The 24,862-nt window shown below is 40.5% G+C and overlaps 1 protein-coding gene across 1 annotated transcript in view; it reads right to left on the bottom strand.

Annotated features, from left to right (window-relative positions):
* The window catches only part of LOC124622014 (modular serine protease-like), a 276,840-nt gene that overhangs the window by 107,938 nt on the left and 144,040 nt on the right, over positions 1 to 24,862 (bottom strand). The window contains exons 7-9 of the mRNA XM_047147565.1: positions 24,393 to 24,599; positions 2,247 to 2,408; positions 1,432 to 1,553 (exon numbers count right to left, since the gene is read on the bottom strand). Of these exons, the coding sequence (XP_047003521.1) occupies positions 1,432 to 1,553; positions 2,247 to 2,408; positions 24,393 to 24,599 (491 nt within the window). The remainder of the gene's footprint in view (positions 1 to 1,431; positions 1,554 to 2,246; positions 2,409 to 24,392; positions 24,600 to 24,862) is intronic.

The following is a 24,862-nucleotide window of genomic DNA, read 5'->3' as shown; positions in this document are numbered from 1 at the left end:
GAAAGGTTAGTTGTTAATGCCCTGTTAACATTGAAGTTATTAGAGATGGAGCTAATATTTGGAATGATAGGGATTAGGATGGAATCAATTCAGCTTTTTGATTGAGAAGTTGGAACTATTACAGAGAGATGCCAAGTCACCCTACATGTGTATTGTACACAAGCAGGATAGAAAAGAGGTAAAATGATCCTAGTAACTAAGATTCTGTATCCCCGTCACACATCATATGATGGCTCACAGAATACAGTTGTAGATCATTATTTAGTGCTTCTTGAAAGTCTTGTTAGTCTATAATTCCTTACTAAAATAATAAATTTTTTTCTGTGTCATTTTGTATCACTGAACTGTCACTTTTAGTGAATTTCACAACAGGATGATTAGTGGTAGCAGTATCAGGAATACAGCAATTACAGATGCTTCATCCAAAGCCTGAGCTTCCAGTGAGTAGGTGGCTATAGATTTGGTTTAGTAATTACTTTATAAAACCTGACTACCTTCAGACGTACAGATTCTATATGATTGTCTTTTTTAGTGGCAGTCTAATGAAGTTGAGCCAATTATCGCAACTGCTAATTAATAACTATTATTAAAGCTTACAAGGAACATATTGTATGAATTCAGTTCCATCTGTGAAATGCTTGGTAATTATTCAGTGCAGAAAACTCTTGTAGAGTTTCACTTGGAGTACAGTTAGAAAATGGAATCTTAAGTATCACAAAATACACCAGTTTAAATCAATTACCATTCATAATAATACAAATGTGAAATCTAGCTGAGAGTGAAATTATATCATTGTTCACCCAGAAAATGGAATTGTGATTGCAATATAAAAATTAATAATTACACTTTGGTTATTAAAAATCATGAGACCAGCTGACAGAAGTTCAGGTAGCATAAAAGGTTTTAGATCGGCAATGGCCAAAGTAATTTACATGGGAATGGTTTAGGATACCTATTTCTCACATCCTATGGCAAATAAATGTGCTCAAGAACTTTAAGCCTAAATTAATACAATTTTCAGTCCACCACATTTAGCATCAGACAATTGTGCTCATTTAAAATGAGTATCAAAGCACACTGAATTAAATAAATGGTTTCAAAAAAATGGTTCAAATGGCTCTAAGCACTATTGGACTTAACATCAGAGGTCATCAGTCACCTAGAACTTAGAACTACTTAAACCTAACCAACCTAAGGACATCACACACATCCATGCCCCAGGCAGGATTCAAACCTGCGACTGTAGCGATAGCGCAGTTCCAGACTGAAGCGAATAGGACCACTCAGCCACAACGGCCAGCTAAATGGTTTCACAGGTCATAAAGTCTTCAGTTTTGATTATTCAGTTTATCAAAACATGAAAGGACGGACAAATAAGAATTTCTAACACCTCATATGACAGAACAGTGAATGTTTTCACCATTAACTTACTGCTCGTTCTTCTTGGCCAGGATCTTTAGTGGTGTAGCTTTTGTGAATTTTTCCAGCTATTACTCTGAAAAGGTCCTCAGGAAATTTCTCACTTTTTGCATTGTTCCAGAAGCAGTGAGCAGCTGAAGAAAATAAAAAATCAGATTATTTCACTAAATCAAGAAAAATATCCCAGTAATCTCAGTAAGCATGATTTATTAATTAAAAACATTGTCAAAATATTACATCCATGACCATGATCATCATCAGCAGCAGCAGCAGCAGCTGATGCCGCTGCCATCACACATGCCACCATCAGAAACCATTAAGTATTTTCATCACAAAATTTAAAGTTCTTGCTTGTTACAAAATGATTTTACATAAATTTTTACATGCATACAGGTTAGTAACAATAATTCACATGTAAACAAACAGCTGCACTAGGAATGACAGAGAAATAAAAGAAAATGGAGGAAAACAATGGGTAAGTAGGATGCAGGCTCAAGAAACTGTAGGTGGGGGGGGGGGGGGGGGGGTGATGGAAGGGGCAGGGGGGGGGGGAGGGGAGATGGCAAGTGAGAAAACAGGATAAAAATGGCAGATACAGTGGAAATGACAAACAATGGGAAAGTGGGCAAATAACGAGTAAGAACAATAAAATCAAACACTTAAAGTAATAGCTAAATTAAAATACATAGATAAGACACATCTATACTGCAAGAAAAGTAGAGTTATACCAAATCCTGGTGGAGAACAGGCACAAAAAGTGTAAGAAGTACAGTGTGGAAAATAATTCATACTAAAAATAAGAAAATATTAGAATCACCAATACGTACCTGATAGTACAAATGTAAGAGAAATCAAAGAACCTCCACAAATGTTTGCATAAATATCTCCTACATTTTTATATATTCCCACATGCCATGGAAATTCTCCACCTTTTACAGTTGTACCATGAGCTAGAAGAGGGGAATTTCCAGACCGGTCCTTTCCACATGCTAAACATAGAAATTATGCATATTAAAAAGTAGAAGAAATTGTATATAATTTTCCATATGATTTGAAGCTAATTACAATATCATTTTTCTGAATATCCATTTATATCCATTAGAAGTTTGTGGTGATGTTCCTTAGTTTTTATAACAATACTAATATTTAGTTTTGTAGTAAAAGTTAGTTTGTGCATTTTTTTAAATTCTGAAAGCTTCCTTCTATAACCATGAAAAAAAAATTAATTTCATACTATCAAACATGGTAATTTGTTAAGTCAATGGAAAAGTGCTACAAAACAATTGACTACAAGAAAAAGTGCTGGGAGGGGATGGGCAAGCAGGAGAGGGAAGTGAGGGGAAATAATACATAAAATCAGCAAATATGAGAAAAGGGAAGAAGAACTTTAGTCTTATAAATAGGGTGATGACTATATCACACTGTTTCTTTGGTCATGTTTATCTGCATGACTGTATTTCTCTTCACCCCCACCTTCCTCACAGCATCTTCCAGATGTGCGACAAGGACAGTGGTGGATACATATGGGGGCACGCAGGGCACCCCCCACCCCCCTTGCGGGGCTGCCCACATTGCCACTCGCACTGCCCCTGCCAGTCAGCCGGCACGCTATTCGATCATTTCTTTTGTCAGTTGACTCGTTTGAATCGAGTTATCGAGTAGTTGTACTTTCTTACATACCAAGTGTGTCCACGTCACTGTTTTTATACATTTCTGTCTGGCACATAGATAGCTAATACATGTCTACGAGAAAAGCTGTAGCCATTCTAGTGATCTTGATATCATAAGATGGCACTGTCTTGTATATGTGTATAATCAGTTTCAATAAACCTTTCTTGAACTTTGCATGTGACTTGATTATTTTTTATTACGGCAAATGTAAAGGTAGCTCAAGACATCTTTAGTGCCCCCTCCTTGACGTTTTTCTATATCCACCACTGGACAAGAGCATGGAAAGTTTTGCTCATTCTTGTTATATTTCGTTTTTATGGAATATAACATATACAATAAATATGAATAAACAGTAAAACACCACACAATTGAAAGTATTTCTAGAGTGACTGTCTGACAAAAAAGGTGAAGCATCCAGAGGGGAAGGAGGAAACATAATGAATCTTGTAAAGTTATTTCAGTGATTAGAAAAGCAAACCAAATTTACAACGAACTTGGAAGTATGAACGCCCTTATTATTATGATGTTGCTCCCTATCTGGCATTGAAGCAAATACTGATTTGGTCATAAACCGCTATATCCTCTCCTGAAGCAAGCTCATCCACAACTGTTGTCGCTGGTCCTCAATATCCTGCATATTGGTACTGGCACTGGTGCAGAGCTGATGTCAAAGCTGGTGCCAGACATTTCCCATCAGAGACAGACCTGGGAATCTTGCTGGTCAGGGGAGTACCACAACAGTTTGCAGACAGTTCACAAAGACATGTGCCATGTGTGGAAGAGCACCGTCCGATTGAAAAATGGCACCACAATGCTGTTGCATGAGGGGTAGCACACGATGACTTAAATGTCTATGATGTGTTGTGCCACGAGAGTACTACCAGCCGTCCCCTGATGTAATTTCTGAGTGTGCCCCCATACCGTGACACCACGAGTGACACCACTGTACTTCTCCCAAACATTGGAAGGATGGGACCCCTGCCCAGGTCGCCATCATATTCACCGATGACGATCGTCTGGGATAGTGTGATGAGGCAGCTTAGAAATTCTGATAGTTGTTGGTAACACCATCTTATATAGGTGCACAACATCTCTGTGACCTTCACGCTGATCACTCAACATCTGATGCTGTTCATGTCCATTATATACACTATCTGCCCTGGCAACAACACTAAACACAAACAACACGAATCTGTTGTAGTGGCTGCTCTACTTGTCACATTAAACTCTAAGTTCAATCAAAAATCTAGGAAAAGACAGATGGCTACTTTCCATAAAGAAGACACATCAAGCTGCAGGCAGGCACAATTAAAACATAATTGTGCCTGTCTGTAACTTGACGTGTCATCTTTACAATAAGTAACAATCTGTCTTTTCCTGTATTGCTGATATTCATATTTGGAATTTCACATGAGACCATGTCTTCTAGGTGCTCCATTGTTTTTTCTGTTGTATCTGGAAAGAACTTTCAAAAACTGACTTCACCAACATAACATGCATACAACTTGTTCAATAGGAGTAATAATAACACTGCAAACCAACATTCCACTACCAGGAAAAAAGGGTCAATAAATGTTTACCATACTGGTTTAAAAAGTTCTCAGTTTACTTGCCACCTCAAATTCAGATACAATCCCAAGCTTCTGATGATTGTCTACTTCAGTGTCATTGGGGGCTACGTCTAACTGTCACGAAACTAGCAAGGCTTCCATTTTTATGCCCGTATGATGGCATCTAATTGGCTAGCTTATGCCATGATGACATCACGGAAATGGTGTGCACTGAGAAGGCACTCTCTACATCCATAGATTATGTTTGTGTTCTCTATCCAGTGTTGCTTGCAGCACCATCCCTTGCATTTGGTGGTGAACTGTGAGAACTTTCCTCTGTGCTCTTTCTTTCTCAAATGCATACTTCTGTGCTAGGTGTATCTATTCAAGTTGTTTACCCATAATCTACTTTCAGCTGCTTGCCCAATCACATGGTCCCAATAGTTTGAAACATGAGCAAGAAACCTAATTAGTTCAAACAAAACCTTAAATTTATTTAACAGGCTGTGCTTAACCGCTGCTGATTTTCGTGAATTCCTACAGTAAAGGTGATGGTGATGCTAAACACAGTGATCAGCAACAGTCTGTACAACCTGAAACACATAACTAATGCCACTATCATGATGAATATTATAAATCCTTCATACTACCTGTCTGATATTATCTTTAATGGGTCCCAACAGATCTTTAATTTTCCCAGGTGGGCAAAAGACTTGTCTGATTCCTTGCCTGTTTAGGATGCTACCTGTCTTACTGGTTGTTGCACCACAGAATGCAAGTCATGCTATGTGTTGCTCCCGCTGCCTCAGTTGAATGGTTTACTCAATATCATGGTTTACTCTATATCATGGTTTACTTAATATCATGAGCAGAATAGCATTTCCTCTTAACACCATTATCAGATGGTTAATCTCAGAGCTTGCATGGCCTTTGTCAGAAATAGTCCTGGCTCTGTGTACCAGAGCATTCAGCCTAGCTCTTTTCAGAACTGGAAAGTGAAAGCTATACCCTTGCAATACAGGACAGAATACCTTCGTTTTCTGTACATGTAATGACTGAGTCATCCATTTGATTTCTGTTTGACCAACACATCTAAGAAAGTTAACTTCCCACTGTAAATCTTATGTTAGGATGTATACCATTCATATGGTGATATTGAAAATGTGTTGTCAGTGTACGGGAAAGAGTAGAATGGACAGAAGGGAGCACTTATCATTACTTGTTCTTCAAAATCCTCCATGAAAAATTCAGCTATGACTGGTGAAATTGGTGAAATCATGGCTGTTTGATCAGCCATTTCATAATAATTTTAACCATACAAAAAAACAAGTGCTTGTCACAGTGTGCTCAACTAAATTCAAAATTTCATGGGAGCATGCCACTGGTGCTACCATAAAAAGAGAGATCATGTCAAGGCTAGCCAAGATTTCAATTGAGTGTCCATCCTGATCTGTTTTATAACACCAACAAATATTTCTGAGTTTGTAGTATGGCATCTGCAGTGGCAAACTATAGGTGCCAGTAATTTAATTATGTTTTCTGACTGTGGTATTAAGTTACTCACCATGGAGGAAAACAAGATGCAACACTGTTAAACTCAGCCAGGGTGATCAACACATAGTGCAGATTGCATTCTGCTGTGCAACACCTAGTAAGAGGGGTAAAATGCAGCAACTAATAAGGTAGGTAGAATCCTAAACAGGCAAGGAATTGGTTCAGTGTTGTAGCCACCCAGTAAAATTATAGAAATGTAGTGACCCATTAAAGATAATCTCGGCCTGAAAGTACCAGGAATTTATAATATTCCTTGTGAGTGTGGCAGTAGTTATAGGGGCCAGTCTGTAAGAATTACCATTGATCACTGTGTTCATCAGTATCACCTCAAAGACCGGAATTTCAAAAATTCAGCAGTAGCTGGGCACAGGCTATTAACAAACACAGGCTTTTGTTTGGACTAGAGAGAATCTTGCTCACACATCAAGTTATTGGGACTCTGTGATTGGGAAAGCAGCTGAAGTTAGACTATATGAGAACAACTTTAATGGACACCCAGCTATGCACTTAGCAACGCATGGAGAAGTGAGTGATGGCAGTGCAAGTGACAGTGGATAGAGTGTGCAAATGTAATCTGTGGATGTAGTGGGCACCACCTGTGTGTGTACCATTTTCATGATATCGTGATGCAATCCAGGCCCACAGATCTTGTCCTCTGTGCACAAAAGTGGAAGCTGTGCAAATTTCATGGCAGTCAGACAAATCCCATGATGATGATAATGGTTATGATGTAGACAGTCATCAAAAGCCTGGGATATTATCTGAATTTGATGCACCAAGTAAACCAAGAACTTCTTATCTAAGGACTCTGTTGCAAAAGACATTGTAACCACATCCGTCATACTGCAGCAAATATAAGTAAACATGTAACTTGGCTATGGTTCATGTATCTGATATTATGACCACCATATCAGTTCTCTAAATGTTGACCTTGAGCACCAAGATTTCCATGAAGTGATTCCAGACAGACAGTAATCCTCAATAAATTTCATCTGGGCTTATTACAGCACAGGACTGTCTTAATTGGCATTAATTGTCTTTGGGAGTCTGTGTTTCCTTGTAGACTCATTGTTTTAATTTTTCCCACACACAGAAGTCCAGAGATATTAAATCTTGTGAGTGTGTAGAGCATTTTTCCGTTTTGTGTTTCACAAACAACTGATCCAACAAGCCCCAAATATTTTGTTAAGGTCTGTAATTATCTGTGCAAAATGGGTGGGACATCCATCATGTCAGTACAACATCAATTTGTTTATGGCCAATGGGATGTCTTTCAAAAACTACAGATGTGTATCTGTTATTAACTGAAGATATTATGGCAATTCAGAGTTCTGTCAATAAAAACAAGGATAAACGATACAATTGTTGAAAAGACCATGCCTGTGTTGATAGGCCAATTTTACTATTTACTCATTTCTCTCAGCCTGCATGGATTTTCAACTGTCCAGTAGTGCATACTGCAAAGATTAAGTCACCCATGGATCTTTAATGATGATTCATTAATAAATCTTACATAGAAATGTGCATCATAGGCACTGTTTGGAGAACTTTAACTGATTTTGAAAGTCTTTGCCACCAAGTTGTTAATGGAGAAAAATGTGGAAAGGATGAAGTGCCCTGCAATGCAATATTTACAGAACAATCTTTCATTTGGTTACACTCCCACACATGAGCTGCCTCGTAGTGAAATAAAGTTGCTTGTTATTACTATTCAAACGTTGGATGCCTTCTTTCATCAATTGCTGTTCTTTTTGAGTGGAAAATTTTATTCTTCACACTGACATTTTCTCAGATTTCTTTTACAGTATTTGCAAAGGTAGATCATGAGGGCTCAATATGATCAGGATGCTTTTTGGAATACAACTGCGCTGTTGCTCTAACTGTTTGGTAACATTTACCATAAAGAGACATCTTATATACTTTATTGACTGAAGTCATGAAAGCCTGAATAGCTTCAGGAGTGACTTTTCTGATCACTATGACAGCAGAGCACTTGACTGATGGGCTTGAAATACAGAAATAAGTGTACCTGAGTCACTTGCCTGCTTACATTTGGTACAGAAGAACAGATGTCTGTGGGACCTCCTCTCCTGAGGCTGGAATACTGTTTGCAGTGATGTTATCTTGTTACTGTTTGACTTAGCTCCACCAGTTACTGTCTAAGTTCTTTTGTAATGCTCTTTCCAATGCAACAGTAAAAAGAGTACATAGTTCCATTAGCAAGGTTGGCGTTACATTGGTAGCCATTAATGTTAAAAATTACATTGTAAATCAGAAAATCTGCCACAATGTCCACTATTGCTTAGCTAAAATTGCACCTTAATGTATTTACTTGTGGATATAGTCTGTCCTGGCTGCCTCACCTTATCAAACATGAAACTGAATACAGTGTTCATAACTTCCTGAAATACAGGTTCCTTCTTCAAGTTAAAAAGAGGAAATAACTGGTGGAGGTTTGAAAGGTTAACCCTCAAGATGGCTTAGCCCAGAGTGGATGACAAAGTACACAATGCCAGCTACGAGGTTATTACAACCTGCTTTCTGTCAAACTCATTTGAATCAGCAACATTTCCTCATTCTCAGTACATTATGTTAAACAATTTATTTCTTTTTATACTATACCTACTCTTACTCTGTTCTTAGACATGAGTTTCAAAAAAAATGAAAAGCACAAAGCTTGTACTACATTTTTAAATAACAAAAAAGGACCATAATAATAATAATTATAAGTAGTAGTCATGCTCATTGGAGAGAACTATTTAAAAAACTGGGTACCCTTACTGCAGCAACCAAGTACATCTACCAATCTTGTTCACTTTTTACAATTGTTATAGAATTTTTTAAAGCACATCATATTTGCTATTTACTGTAGAGATTACTTATTTCCAAACTGCAATTTCGTCTTCAAGGCCATTATCAAGTGGTACTGCAAAGAATTTTGCTACATGACATGTGGTAAAGAAAAATCTTTTGCAGTAGCACTTGAAAATGTCCATAAGGCCAAAATTGCAATTGTGAATAAATAATCTCTACAGTCAGTGGTGAATATGATGTCCTTTAAAAAAAGCAATCAATCCGTTGTCCATATCAGGGAAAACATTACTATTTCAGAAATACACTCCTGGAAATTGAAATAAGAACACCGTGAATTCATTGTCCCAGGAAGGGGAAACTTTATTGACACATTCCTGGGGTCAGATACATCACATGATCACACTGACAGAACCACAGGCACATAGACACAGGCAACAGAGCATGCACAATGTCGGCACTAGTACAGTGTATATCCACCTTTCGCAGCAATGCAGGCTGCTATTCTCCCATGGAGACGATCGTAGAGATGCTGGATGTAGTCCTGTGGAACGGCTTGCCATGCCATTTCCACCTGGCGCCTCAGTTGGACCAGCGTTCGTGCTGGACGTGCAGACCGCGTGAGACGACGCTTCATCCAGTCCCAAACATGCTCAATGGGGGACAGATCCGGAGATCTTGCTGGCCAGGGTAGTTGACTTACACCTTCTAGAGCACGTTGGGTGGCACGGGATACATGCGGACGTGCATTGTCCTGTTGGAACAGCAAGTTCCCTTGCCGGTCTAGGAATGGTAGAGCGATGGGTTCGATGACGGTTTGGATGTACCGTGCACTATTCAGTGTCCCCTCGACGATCACCAGTGGTGTACGGCCAGTGTAGGAGATCGCTCCCCACACCATGATGCCGGGTGTTGGCCCTGTGTGCCTCGGTCGTATGCAGTCCTGATTGTGGCGCTCACCTGCATGGCGCCAAACACGCATACGACCATCATTGGCACCAAGGCAGAAGCGACTCTCATCGCTGAAGACGACACGTCTCCATTCGTCCCTCCATTCACGCCTGTCGCGACACCACTGGAGGCGGGCTGCACGATGTTGGGGCGTGAGCGGAAGACGGCCTAACGGTGTGCGGGACCGTAGCCCAGCTTCATGGAGACGGTTGCGAATGGTCCTCGCCGATACCCCAGGAGCAACAGTGTCCCTAATTTGCTGGGAAGTGGCGGTGCGGTCCCCTACGGCACTGCGTAGGATCCTACGGTCTTGGCGTGCATCCGTGCGTCGCTGCGGTCCGGTCCCAGGTCGACGGGCACGTGCACCTTCCGCCGACCACTGGCGACAACATCGATGTACTGTGGAGACCTCACGCCCCACGTGTTGAGCAATTCGGCGGTACGTCCACCCGGCCTCCCGCATGCCCACTATACGCCCTCGCTCAAAGTCCGTCAACTGCACATGCGGTTCACGTCCACGCTGTCGCGGCATGCTACCAGTGTTAAAGACTGCGATGGAGCTCCGTATGCCACGGCAAACTGGCTGACACTGACGGCGGCGGTGCACAAATGCTGCGCAGCTAGCGCCATTCGACGGCCAACACCGCGGTTCCTGGTGTGTCCGCTGTGCCGTGCGTGTGATCATTGCTTGTACAGCCCTCTCGCAGTGTCCAGAGCAAGTATGGTGGGTCTGACACACCGGTGTCAATGTGTTCTTTTTTCCATTTCCAGGAGTGTAGTTCTACACATAATCAAAGAACAGGATCCAGTTTTAAGTTACAGTTATCAAGCAAAATAAAAAAAACTTAGAACAGCATTTTATATCAAAGAATAAAATTGTATAATACATTGCCCAAGGAGATAAAAAATATTACTAAAATACATCTGTGTAAGATGGCAGCTAAAACAGACTTCATAACTAACAATACCAGGGAAAAAAAGTTGTGGCTCACCATATAGCAGAGGTGCTGAGTCGTAATAGGCATAATAAAAAGAAGACTTACACACTCATAGCTTCCGGCCATTAATGCCTTTGTCAGTAGTAGACACACATACACACATGCACACACACACTCACGCAAACACAACGTGCACACACATCTGCAGTCTCAGAGAACTGAAACTACACTGTTGGCAGCAGCACCAGTGCATGATGGGAGTGGTGACTGGGTGGGAATAAGGAGGAGGCTGGGGTGGGGAGGGGGAGGGATAGTATGGTGGCAGTGGCAGACAGTGAAGTGTTGTAGTTTAGACGGAGGGCAGGAGAGAAGGTGGGGAGAGGGGAGGGGGTAAGTAGCAGAAAGGTGAGAAATAAAAATAAATTAAAAGACTGGGTGTGGCAGTGAAATGATGGCTGTGTAGTGCTGGAATGGGAACAGGGAGGGGACTGGATGGGTGAGGACAGTGACTAACGAAGGTTGAGGCCAGGAGGGATACGGGAACATACGATGTGTTGCAGGGAAAGTTCCCACCTGCGCAATTCAGAAAAGCTGGTGTTCGTGGGAAGGACCCATATGGCACAGGCTGTGAATCAGTCATTGAGATGAGGGGTATTATGTTTGGCAGTGTGTTCAGCAACAGGGTGGTCCACTTGTTTTTTGGCCACAGTAGCCATTCATGCGGACAGACATCTTGTTGGTTGTCATGCCTACATAGAATGCAGCACAGTGGTTGCAGCTAAGCTTGTAAATCACATGACTGGTTTCACAGGTAGCCCTGCCTTTGATGGGTAGGTGATGATAGTGAGCAGACTGGAGTAGGTGGTGGTATGAGGATGTATGGGACAGGGCTTGCATCTAGGTCTGTTACAGGGGTATGAGCCATGTGGTAAGGATCTGGGAGCAGGGGTTGTCTAAGGATAGACGAGTATATTGTGTAGGTTCAGTGGATGGTGGAATATCACGGTAGGAGGGTTGGGAAGGATGGTGCGTAGGACATGTCTCATTTCAGGGCACAGTGAGAGGTAATCGAAACCCTGGCAGAGAATGTAATTCAGTTGCTCCAGTCCTGGATGGTACTGCGTTACGAGGGGAATGCTCCTCTGTGGCTGGACTGCGGGACTTTGGGAGGTGGTAGAAGACTTGAAAGATAAGGTACAGGAGATTTGTTTTTGTACAAGGATGGGAGGATAATCATGGTCAATGAAGGCTTCAGTGAGGCCCTTGGTATATTTAGAGAAGGCCTTAATGGCTGAAAGCTATGAGTGTGTAAATCTTTATTGTGTCTATCATGACTCAGCATCTCCACTATATGGTGAGCAGCAACTTTCCTTCTCTGGTATTGTTACATTCCATCTGGATTTTCCATTGTTTGATTTTTGCCTGACGGCTTTTCTTCAATCCTAACCCTGTGCTGTTTTTCTTTGTAACTGCTTCCTTTTGCATCGCTATACTCAATGTCCATCTTTCTTTCTTTTTTTTTCCTGTGTTTCTCTTGTTGCCTTACGAACAGCACTGCACACTCTACTTATGAGCCACACTGTATCAACTGACTTGGCCGTGCACAACAGACGGCCTCAAGACCACGCTGATTGTTGGTGCAGCATCTTATGTCCCTCATTACTCCCGCCAATATAATTAAGCCTATACCTTCAAACTGATCACGCTCTCTGTGTCAGTTCCCATATTTCTTTGTGTTATCTCCCACATTTTTTTGGTGCCACATGATCTTACATCTCTAACTATGAAACCCTCTGCACCCCCCACACTTTCTCCAGTCTATCCCTGTTCACACCCACTAAATCCACCTCATCCAGTAACATCTGCCGTCCCACTTCTTTACGCTTATCCGCCCTCAAACCTGATACCCACAGTAATATATATTATTTATTACTGATTAGTCATTCTCTACTGTGCCCTTTGTGACTTCTCACCAATTTTAGTGAGTTTTTGCCTTCCACTATCATCGTCTTCCTCAGACTGCCTCTCTTTTCTAACCCCTGTGCATCCATTTCACCCTTTTCACATGTATTTAGGTGTATCTTTGCATAATTTTTCGTACGTAATACTACTTTCTTATGTAATTTTTCACATTTTTGCACCACCATGGATCCTTGCTCCTTCCATCTACATCAATACAGAAAAGTTTCCTTATCCCTAGCCAGATCCCAGTCCCACATACTGTTCCTGCATTGTTTCTTGGCTCATGAAATCCCCCCTAATGGCCTTACCATTAAATTACCCATCTCTGGTTGCCACCCCTCCTTCCACAATGACCTCCACCTGTTCAGATTCCGCCAATCCTTAGCCCTCACCAACATAGTCCTGCAAAACCACATCAACCAAGCCCAATCCTGCCAGCAATACCTTCTCTCCATCCACAAAATTCTCCTGCTGTGTAAACCCAAATTCTTGGAACCCATAACACACACTGAAACTCTTGCCCTGCAGGAATTTGAGCAACATGCACAACGCCACCTCAGAAAGCTCTCCATTCTGCTCACTTCCTACTACTGCCTTGGAGTACCACTATCTACCACTTCTACAACAACCTCCAAAACTTCTTACCACCAACTCACAGAACCCAAAACCTAATCAGACCTGCAGCACAGTCATGATCCTTTCCTCCAGAAGCCTTAGTCCGACCGAAATATCAGTCCTTTCCAAAGGCCTCACCTTTTGCCCCACTCCCAAATTCAACCATGCAGGACTAGTTAAAGACCTTCTCTCCTTCTCCCAGTCCCTACTTTTTCGCCACCAACCCAACCAATGAGACTCAACCAAAGACCAATATTGAACCTTGCCTAAATCAGTTCACTTCTCCATCCAACCGTGATCCACCCCCGCTGCCTACAAACCACCCCCTGTTAACTCTCCAGAATTTCTTATCCTCGATCCTTGAGTCATCAACATTTCCCAAATCCCTCAACATGCATACTAACCTTACATCTGCAGAAAGAACCGTGGTCCACCATCTAAAAACTGATCCCAATCTTATAACCCTACCTGCAGACAAAGACTCCACCATCATTGTTTTGAACCATAAGGATTACATGACAGAAGGACTCCGTCAGGTGTCAGATACTTCCACCTACAAACCATGCCACAGTGATCCCATTCCAGCAATCCAGCAGGATCTCCAGTCACTACTCAACTCCTTAGGCCCATTCCAGAACCTCTCCACAGAGTCCATCTCTCTACCCACCCCTACCACTCCCAGCACGCCCACCTTCTACATGCTCCCTAAAGTTCATAAACCCAACCACCCAGGACACCTCATTGTGGCCGATTACTGTGCCCCTACTGAGAGAATCTCTGCTCTTGTAGACCAACACCTTCAACCTATTATCCGGAACCTATCCTCCTATATAAAAGATACCAACCATTTCATCGACCAACTCTCCACAGTACCTTTCCCTTTACCACACGGCACCCTGCTCGTCACTATTGATTCCACCTCTCTGTACACTAACATTCCTAATGCCCATGGCCTTACTGCTATCAAACACTACCTTTCCAGATGCTCTATGGATTCCAAACCAACAACCTCCTTCCTAGTCTCCATGACCAACTACATCCTCACCCACAATTACATCTCCTTTGAAGGCACTATCTACAAACAAATCCACGGTACAGCGATGGGCACCTGCATGGCACCATCCTATGCTAACCTATTCATGGACCATCTACAGGAATCCTTCCTAAAAACCAAGAATCCTAAACCTCTCACCTAATTCAGATTCATTGATGACATTCTTGCTATCACATTCCTCCAGAACCTCAACAACTTCTCCCCCATTTGCTTCACCTGGTCCTCTCAACCCAACAAGCCACCTTCCCAGATATTGACCTCCACCTCAGATATGGCTACATCAGTACCTCCGTCCAAATCAAACCTACTAAACACCAGCAATACCTCTACTTCGACAGCTGCCACCCATTCCATACCAAGAAGTCCCTTCCGTAAAGCCTAGCCACCCATGGTTGTCGCATCTGCAGTGACAAGCAGTCATTCTCTAAATATACCGAGGGTCTCCCATCCTTGTACAAAAACAAATCTCCTGTGCCTTATCTTTTCAATCTCCTACCACCTCCCAAAGTCCCACAGTCCGGCCACAGAGGAGCATTCCCCTCGTAACTCAGTACCATCCAGGACTGGAGCAACTGAATTACATTCTCTGCCAGGGTTTCAATTACCTCTCACTGTGCCCTGAAATAAGAAATGTCCTACCCACCATCCTTCCCAACCCTCCTACCATGGTATTCCACCATCCACCAAACCTACACAATATACTCGTCCATCCTTACACAATCCCTGCTCCCAATTCGTTACCTCATGGCTCATACCCCTGTAATAGGCCTAGATGCAAGACTTGTCCCATACATCCTCCTACCACCACCTACTCCAGTCCGGTCACTAACATCACCTATCCTATCAAAGGCAGGGCTACCTGTGAAACCAGTCATGTGATTTATAAGCTAAGCTGCAACCACTGTGCTGCATTCTATGTAGGCATGACAACCAACAAGATGTCTGTCCGCATGAATGGCTACTGTGGCCAAAAAACAAGTGGACCACCCTGTTGCTGAACACACTGCCAAACATAATACCCCTCATCTCAATGACTGATTCACAGCCTGTGCCATATGGATCCTTCCCACGAACACCAGCTTTTCTGAATTGTGCAGGTGGGAACTTTCCCTGCAATACATCCTATGTTCCCATAACCTTCCTGGCCTCAACCTTCATTAGTCACTGTCCTCACCCATCCAGCCCCCTCCCTGTTCCCATTCCAGCATTCCAGCACTACACAGCCATCATTTCACTGCCACACCCAGTCTTTTAATTTATTTTTATTTCTCACCTTTCTGCTACTTACCCCCTCCCTCCTCCACACCTTCTCTCCTGCCCTCCATCTAAACTACAACACTTCACTGTCCGCCGCTCCCACCATACTACCCCTCCCCACCCCAGCCTCCTCCTTACCCCCACCCAGTCACCACTCCTATCATGCACTGGTGCTGCTGCTCGCAGTGTAGTTTCAGTTCTCTGAGACTGCAGACGTGTGTGCAAGTTGTGTGTGTGTATGTGTGTGTGTGTGTGTGTGTGTGTGTGTGTGTGTGTGTGTGTGTGTGTGTGTCTACTGCTGATAAAGGCCTTAATGGCTGAAATCTATGAGTGTGTAAATCTTTTTATTGCTTCTATCGCGATTTAACATCTCCGCTATATTAATTACTTTTGAATACATTATGGGAGTGGCAGTGATCAACGTCTTACAAATATTTACTATTAATAACAGTCTTGATCACGATTTATTTATCAAGGTGACCAGTTTTGACCACTTCTGTGGTCATCTTCAGACCTACAAGTTGTATACAAAGCTTTAATTAGGGGGCTACATACATTAAAGAAAATACATAAAGTTATAAAGCTATAACATGATGAACTACCATTGACTAGGAACCTCTTTCTGTTGGAGAATCACTACTGAAGAAACCAGTGCACATCTTACTATATATATAATGGAGGCTCTGCCCACTTATGATGGCATGATGTCATTACTAACCAATGAGATACAAGTCAAATAACAATTTAAAATTTTTTAGTTATAGGAACATTGTCAAGAATTAAAAATAAACACACACAAAACTTAGCTTATTAAACAGCTATTGTCAAAAAATATTTAAATATGTAGGATAAATGAACTTCAGTTTGGCAGTACATGGGTTGCCCTCTCAAGGCCTGTTAGTGAACCATTTGGAACCACTGGTTTCCATGGTGAAGTTGGACGCCATTCCAAAGATGAGGCAGCAGGCTTCTTCCCACTGAAGTTGTTCTTCTACATTAAAACAGATAGCAGTTGCTAACAATTATAATTCTGTTGTGTACATAGTTCCACGTAGTCAGCACGTACACAACTCTCCCACTAGAGCATGCCCCGCTAAGCACAACAGCGCATGCGCAGCGCTCGTCCATCTCCGCACTACGAGATGGCGCTGTCATAGCGACAGACCAAATTCTGCTTCCGTCGATCCACGTATTAATATGTAACGCAGCCAATGAAATTGCTGCTAACGTAGAACCTTTTCTCCTTGCAGATCACACTCGCGCAGTGATACCTGAACGCTCGAGGTATTGTAACGAGTGTACAAACCTCCGATTAGTCAGTCTGCATTAGTCTGCATTTGTCTGTACCAGTCTATAGTCAAGTTTCAGTCTGTGCCTAATAAGATTATCATATTCCTGTACATAGCCCTGAAGATAAATGTATAGACACTTTGTCAAGTATCAGAGATATGTGAGAATAAGATTAATGTACCAAGACCAAAGGAACTTCAGATTGTCAGTTGTAAATAGCATCCAGAATCAAGTTAAGTAAGGTTTATGATTTTTATTATTTTAATAAATGTGTGTGAAAATTAATCAAGTTCTGTTTAAAGTTGGCCCCATCAATCTGCTACTCTAAGCATGCAAGTGGCATTTCTATCGTCTGACCTAACAGCAGAAGATAAACATGCCACGATAAGACCACGAGACATATTGCTGACACTCGCCTACTTCGTTAGAGTGACAAGTCAAATAATCTGATGGTGTGTGTACCGAATGTCTTACAGTACGCACACCACAAATTCCCATCAGGTTGATCTGTTATATCAATAATTACAAGAAACAAATGGTGCTGTTATAAATTCCAAGAAGAGATTTACAAAAATGACATACATGGGACCTATTTCAGATAAAATAAATAATTTATTTAAGAATACAAGTGTGACAATAGCATTTAAAACTAATAACCCCCTACAGATGAAACTGAAACACCAAAAGTCAGGCGTTTACAAAATAATATGTAATGACTGTGAGAAACAGTATATTGGCCAAACTGGCTGTAACTTTCTAACACGTTTTAAATCAATATTTGATCAACATCTTGATGGATACAATCATTCTGAGGGTTGCATTTCTAACAATTTGAAAATATTACATACTGTGCCAAAAGGACCACTGCTAAATACTTTAGAAGAAATTGAAATCTTTTCACTTCACAAAAGTAATCCATTATCTGTTTTAAACAAGCTACTTCAATTCAAAGACAAACATTTCTTTGAGCTTTTCGATGATCTGCTTTAGAATGTTTACTCTTCTGTCCTTTGTTTTTTCTAAATTATTAAGACTTTTAGGAAATATTTTTATCTTTACATTGTAATTTTATTTCAACAAACATTATTTTATGACTGACTACCTGTTTTAGAATTTTTGCTTACATGCTTTTAGACTGCATATTGCTAATTCACATCCTTTTATTTTTGACACTATGGCTCATAGTATTATAATTTAAAATTCCATCCATTTTCATTATTTTTATTTGTTTATAAGACTGGCATATAACTTAAGGTATAGCAATGCCTTTTAAAAATTGTCACATTTAATTTACATACGAACTTCATAGACAATATTTCATATATATGGACAACTACTTTGTATTGTATTTGTGCAGCATGTAGTATACATGTCAGCCTACTCATTGAAAATCATTTCAATAAAGACATGTGTTGCTCAATAATACATTGTCTGACGTGACAGTCTTTGCCATTCCACTTTCGCAAGAACTTCATTAGAAAGAAGCCTGCTGCCACATCTTTGCACTGGTGTTTGTCCTCATCATGGCAGCCACTAGTTCGCCTACCAACTTTACAACAACTTCAGTGGAAAGAAGCCTGCTGCCTCATCTTTGGAACAGCGTCCAACTTCACCAGGGCAACCAGTGGTTCCAAATGGTTCACTAACAGGCCTTGAGAGGGCAACCCATGTACTGCCAAACCGAAGTTCATTTATCCTACATATTTAAATATTTATTAATTGATAATAGCTGTTTAATAAACTAAGTTTAGTATTATTTTAATCCTTGACAATGTTCTTTTAACTAAGAAATTTTAAATTGTTATTCGACTTATAACTCACTGGTTAGTAATGACATCATGCCATCAGAAGTGGGTGGAGCCTCCATTATATATAGTAAGATGTGCACTGGTTTCTCCAGTAGTGATTCTCCAACAGAAAGAGGTTCCTACTCAATGGTAATTCATCGTTTCATAGCTTTATAACTTTATGTATTTTCTTTAATGTATGTAGCCCTCTAATTAAAGCTTTGTATACAACTTTTAGGTCTGAAGATGACCACAGAAGTGGTCGAAACTGGTCACCTTGATAAATAAATCGTGATCAAGACTGTTTTTAATAGTAAATATCTCTGCTGAATGGTGAGCAGCAACATTCCTTCTCTGGTATTGTTACATTCCATCCAGATTTTCCATTGCTAGACTTCATAAGTAAAGCATACTACAAAATTAAAGATTACTTAGAGGACTTAGAGTCATGGTGAATAATGAAAGGGGACAGCTACAACACCCTGTCATATTACTGATCAAAATGCAATTCTTTTACAAACATGTCCCCAGCTCTATAGTGTATGACAGTAATGTCTGTCATTTTTGTAAACTCAGCATCTGACTCACTCATGGGGCATAGAAGCATGTTAAGGACCTGGAGTCACCTTTCCAAATAGATGCAAGTTCTTGCCTCAAGAGTCACCAGTGGTGTCCAAAGTGTGTGTACCTTTTATAATATAAATTATTGTATGAGCATTCTGTCTCAGTTCTGCAAGCACCACTGTAACATTTCTGTTTAGTGCAAACCCAAAGTGATCAAAACTTGACAGTATATATGATTCACTTTGATCTTTAACTTTCTTGTCACAAAAATTATCTTGGAGTTCATAAGCAAGTCATGCTAAAATCTTGTATGTGGTCCCCTTTGCAGATTTTTTCATACAGTAACTGCGTTTACACAAAAAATATGGTGTTTCATGCCCACCCCAATGACTTAAAAAATTAATAATATAACCTTATGTGTTCATTTCATTCCATGTTCCACAAACAGTCAGAAATGACTACTCATCAACACTTAGCATGTGTTTAAATTACTTGGGACAGTTTGTTGTATTAGAGATTATCAATAAACAGAAACTAAGAGACTATTTTCAGAGCTTTTTATAATTGAACATAAGACATTTTTCTATGGGATGATTTCTTATTTGTTTTTAAGTGTTTCAATTTCAAACATTCTAGGCCAGCTGTGAGACCATCTATATGCATTTAGCACAACACATCAACAAGGAAAGTGCTTGAGCTCTTGAAGTGGTTATTTCTGTTGACTGCTCGCTTGTACCACTTTCTGACTTCTACCCTGTGGTTATAGGAATTATGTCTGGAAGTGACTTGTGAACCGTGTATTCAACATATTTTGATTCTTCTACAATGTTAGGATGATTAGTTTAGTTTCACCCATTTACAAGCTTGAACATCAGTGAAACAGTGATAGAAAGTATATCACTGTATTAAAAAACTCTTAAATGAGGAACTGCTTATTTTCTCTTTTTCCTCCTGTTTTGGCATGTGTAACAAGCTAATACTCTTGACTTTCAGTCTTCCAAAATCTCTTTAACACAAACTGGACAATAATCTACTTTTTAGCACCCTACAAGAGTTAATAATTAACCACAATGCGTACTTTCAATATTTCATGCCTTATTTCATACATATTTAACAAGGGAATAATGTTCTGATGTGAAACATAACATAGTATCTTTATCACCTTGATTCATTATTACCAGAAGAAGAGGGAAAATGATTTTTATTAAAGACGAATCAATAGGAGAAGAAAATTATGCAAGGCTTCAGCACATGATGAATGAGAATGTTGAAAAGAGATCTGCTATAACTAGGGAGAGCATTTTTTCCTAGAGACAATGAGGTTGCACTGAAAACTACACTTTTTTGTTGAAGATGATCTGGAAAAATACATAATACATCAACAAGATGTTCCAGGTAATTGTCCCAAAGTTAAAGGAATTTTGGATTTTAGTACACAAAGAAAATCCAAATGTGTGATGTTTAAATGTTTGGAAATATAATGTCCTGCAATTCCAAAGTCAATTAGTTTATCAAAACTGGATGCACTTCTCAGTAAATAGTGATTCACAATCTTTATTTCTAGAAAAAGTTCTTATCTGTCTACTGATTGCTGTTTATTATTTTATGATCACTGTATTCAGCCACTGTCACCATTTTCTGGTCATATTTGTAGTTACACAATGACCCATCTCACAGAAACACTTATGGTTTCACTGTCATAAAAATTATTAGATGGTTTCACTGTCATAAAAATTATTAGCTTATAAATAATTTAAGAGCAAAAGTAGCAGATGTTCAAACAGTGGAGGAGCTGAGATGCCAACGTATACATAACAAGTCTGAATACTTGCCAGCAGTCAGACAAACACTTATATGAGGTAGAGTGCCTACTCCGTTTTTTGTGGTCGAAGGCTTATCAGGGGCCGAAATTCGTCAAAGACTTTTGGTACAGTACGGGAACAGTGTTTTGCCACAACATTGTGTCTATGAATGGATTGAAAAATTCTGACATAGTCGCACAAGTGTTATGCACGATAAAGGAGCCAGACAACCGTTTACCGTCACAAATGAAGAAATTGTTGAGCATTCATGTGAAATGATTCTCTTAGGCAGGCAATTAACTACTGATGAAGTGGCACATCATCTGCAAATTAGCCAGAGTTCTGTCTACAGGATCATTCACAGCAGACTTGGATTTCATAAAGTTTGTGCAAGATGGGTTCCAAAACAACTGACAGTTGCTTAAACAAATGTGCTTGCACATCTGCAAAAAAGATTTGGATCATTATGGTAATGAAGGGGACAACTTCTTAGACAGTATCATTACTGGTGATGAAACATGGATCCATCATTACGAGCTGGAGAGTAAAGGCAGAGTATGGAATGGAAACATCCAAATTTGCCATGCAAGAAAAAGTTCAAGACCCAACCATCCACAGGAAAACTGATGCTTAAGGTTTTTTGGGATACACAAGGTCCAGTACTGGAACATTATGGGGAAAGGGGCACAACAATAAACAGTGTATGTTACACTGAGATGCTTACTGCTAGGCTAAAGCCTGCAATTTGAAGCAAACACCGAGGATTGCTGTCAAAAGGTGTTGTGATGTTGCTCAACAATGCCCGTCCACATACTGCAGCCCACACTACTGAAATGCTCCAGAAAGTCAAATTTGAAGTACTGGATCATCCTCCATATAGTCCTGATCTTGCCCCTTCTGACTACCACTTGTTTGGTCCACTCAAACAGGCATTAAGGGGCCATCAATTTACCTCAGGTGAAGCAGTGAAAGTAGCGGTGCATTCCTGCCTTGCAGCTCAACTGAGAACCTTCTTTTATGAGGGCATCAGGAAGCTTGTACAATGATAGACCAAGTGCGTTGAAACACAAGGAGACTATGTCAAAAAATGATGTTCTAGTAAGTTTCCTATTTGATTAAAATAAAGTTTTATAACTACTTTGTGGATAATAATTGACTTGCCCTCATATATCTGGCAATAACAACGTAATTTGTAGTGTTACAGAAGTGAAAATAGTAAAGATGTCATGATAGTGAAAAAATGTGACAAAAAATAAAATTCAAGAGAAAGACAGGCAAATCTTCAAACATAATTATGTCAACTGGAACCACAAAGTTATTAATTTTTTTGCCTCAAGAATCTACCCTAGACCTGACTGCAGCCAACAATGAGAAAATGAAGATAAGTAAAAAAGTTTTTCATTATCTTACTCCCCTTGAAGCTTTTGAAGCTAATGAAGAGACTAAGAAAAATTTAATGGTGATATGTGGGAGGGCAAGATTACAAACTGCCCACCCAATCTAAACAATATCCTGGTCAATTCTTATGCCACAACTACTCCCAACCCTTGCTCACATGGCTGATATTATTGCGAAAGACCTAAGTGCAAGACCTAACCATCCAACATGTTCTCCAGACCCAGCACAGCCTTATCCTATCCCATCAGAGGCACAGCCATCTATGAAAGCAGCCACATAATATACAAGCTCTGGTGCCATTTCTGCACAGTGTTTTATGTGCCCACAACCACAGACCAGCTGCCCACCCATGCAAATAACCACTGCCAAACTGTGGCTGAGAGGCGAGCTGACCACCAGGTGGCTGAACATACTGCTGAACATGGTGTGCCAGATTTCAGTGGCTGCTTTGGGACCTATTATGTATGAATGCTTCCTCCCGACAACAGCTTCTCTGAACCATGGAGATGGGAGCTATCCCTGCAACATATCCTTCATTCCTTTAGCCCTTCTGGCCTATATTTCCACTAGCCCCATGCTTCACAACCACTACCATCCTGCCCCAGAACCCTCGCTTCATTCACCTTACACCCATACCCTCTTCCCCAATCTTACAAGTTACTCCTTCCTACGCTGTCTATCTGCTGCTCTCTCCACTGCACAAACTCACCTGTGCCTATGTCCGTGCCTGTGTCATATTTCTGTCTTGTGTGCACCTGCTGCCTCCCTCTGGACCATCAGCCACTGTTTCCCAGCCTTCCCTCTCTCTCCCTGCATCTGTGTATGTTCAAGGGAAAGATCAAATGTGATACAGAATTGTTTTCTATAAGCTTTTTTGGATCTAAAAAATTACACCCACTTCATATTTTTACATGTCTTCTGACATTGCTACACATTTTTCCCATGGAATTGGCAACTTTTTGATGCCATCCTTGAAGAAAACAGAGATACATGTGCGCAGCAACTTGCACACCAACTCTTCTACCACTGTGTTGTCATCAAACCTTTGTCCTCCAAGTTGTTCTTTCAGCAGTCCAGACATATGGTAGTTGCAGGATGATCAGTCTAGACTGTAATGTCCCAGAGTTGGACAATGAATTTCCTCCAGTTTTTGCCTCTTTAAAGCAACAGACTGTGGCCTTGCATTGTCACACAGAAGAATCATGTTTCAGATTGCGTGCTGGCTCTTCCTACCACCAAAGCAATTTCAGATGTTATCTGATATGATGCTTGTCCATAGTCATCTTTGGTGGGGTAATTTTCCCACAGCTACTCATTCTGCCACAAATTTTTTATGCCATTCATACACTTGGGTCTTCGAAAGAACTTCTTCCCAAACTGTGCACAGAGCCTCTTCAAATTTTCCACAAGTTAGGTTCCCCTTCTTTTGCAAGAAACTTGGCGATTATGTACTGTGCAAGGGACTTGTGTACCTCTTGCACACTAACTGGAGCACCACAATGCTATTCCAGACACCCCCCTTCCCAACATTCTGTCAATGTTGTGCCCATTTCCATGCACTACCACAGACACCACAGCTAAATCTGGTTCATATTTGAAAAGCCGTTGTATGTGTACTCCACATATATGAATGATTCATCTAATAGCTAGCAAGTTTTCAATCTTGGTTATTACCTTGTTGAGGACTTTCAGTTAGGACTTCCCACTTATTTATACTAGTAACTTATTTCAGATGGAGATGCACTGCAAGGTCTTTGATGCATTTTTACCTGGATAGCATTTCTTGACTACACTATTCCACTGACCATCAAGTCCACATGTCAGACTTTGTTTTAGTCTAGTTGCTGATGTATAATACAATTTGCAATCCACAACTGCTTTTGTTCCTGGGAGAACTGGATAGTCACAAGTGAACCTCGATTCACCATAGAAGCAGTCAGCATAAATTGATTCTGATGTGAGTCTAGGACACTTTCCTGAAATACAAAATGAATATGTATATAATATACCACTCTCAGTTTTACATACTAAATAAATTATATCAAGTCAGATTACAGCATTCACAGCTCAGCTATATCATGTAAATTAGCGAATGTCCTGCTTATAACAGAATATTGAGCCACTTCCTGAAAATACCTTCAAGACATCTTAGTATGGGTCTTGTAAAGGCTTCTTTACAGAGAAATAAATGTATGATCTCACTATCTCTGTCATGGTAGAACTAAATAACAAAAGTTAC

The sequence above is a fragment of the Schistocerca americana genome, chromosome 7, assembly GCF_021461395.2.
Source record: "Schistocerca americana isolate TAMUIC-IGC-003095 chromosome 7, iqSchAmer2.1, whole genome shotgun sequence".
Classification (NCBI taxonomy): domain Eukaryota; kingdom Metazoa; phylum Arthropoda; class Insecta; order Orthoptera; family Acrididae; genus Schistocerca; species Schistocerca americana.
The sequence above is the reverse complement of the archived record's forward strand: the minus strand, read 5'-3'. Positions and strand labels throughout refer to the sequence as shown.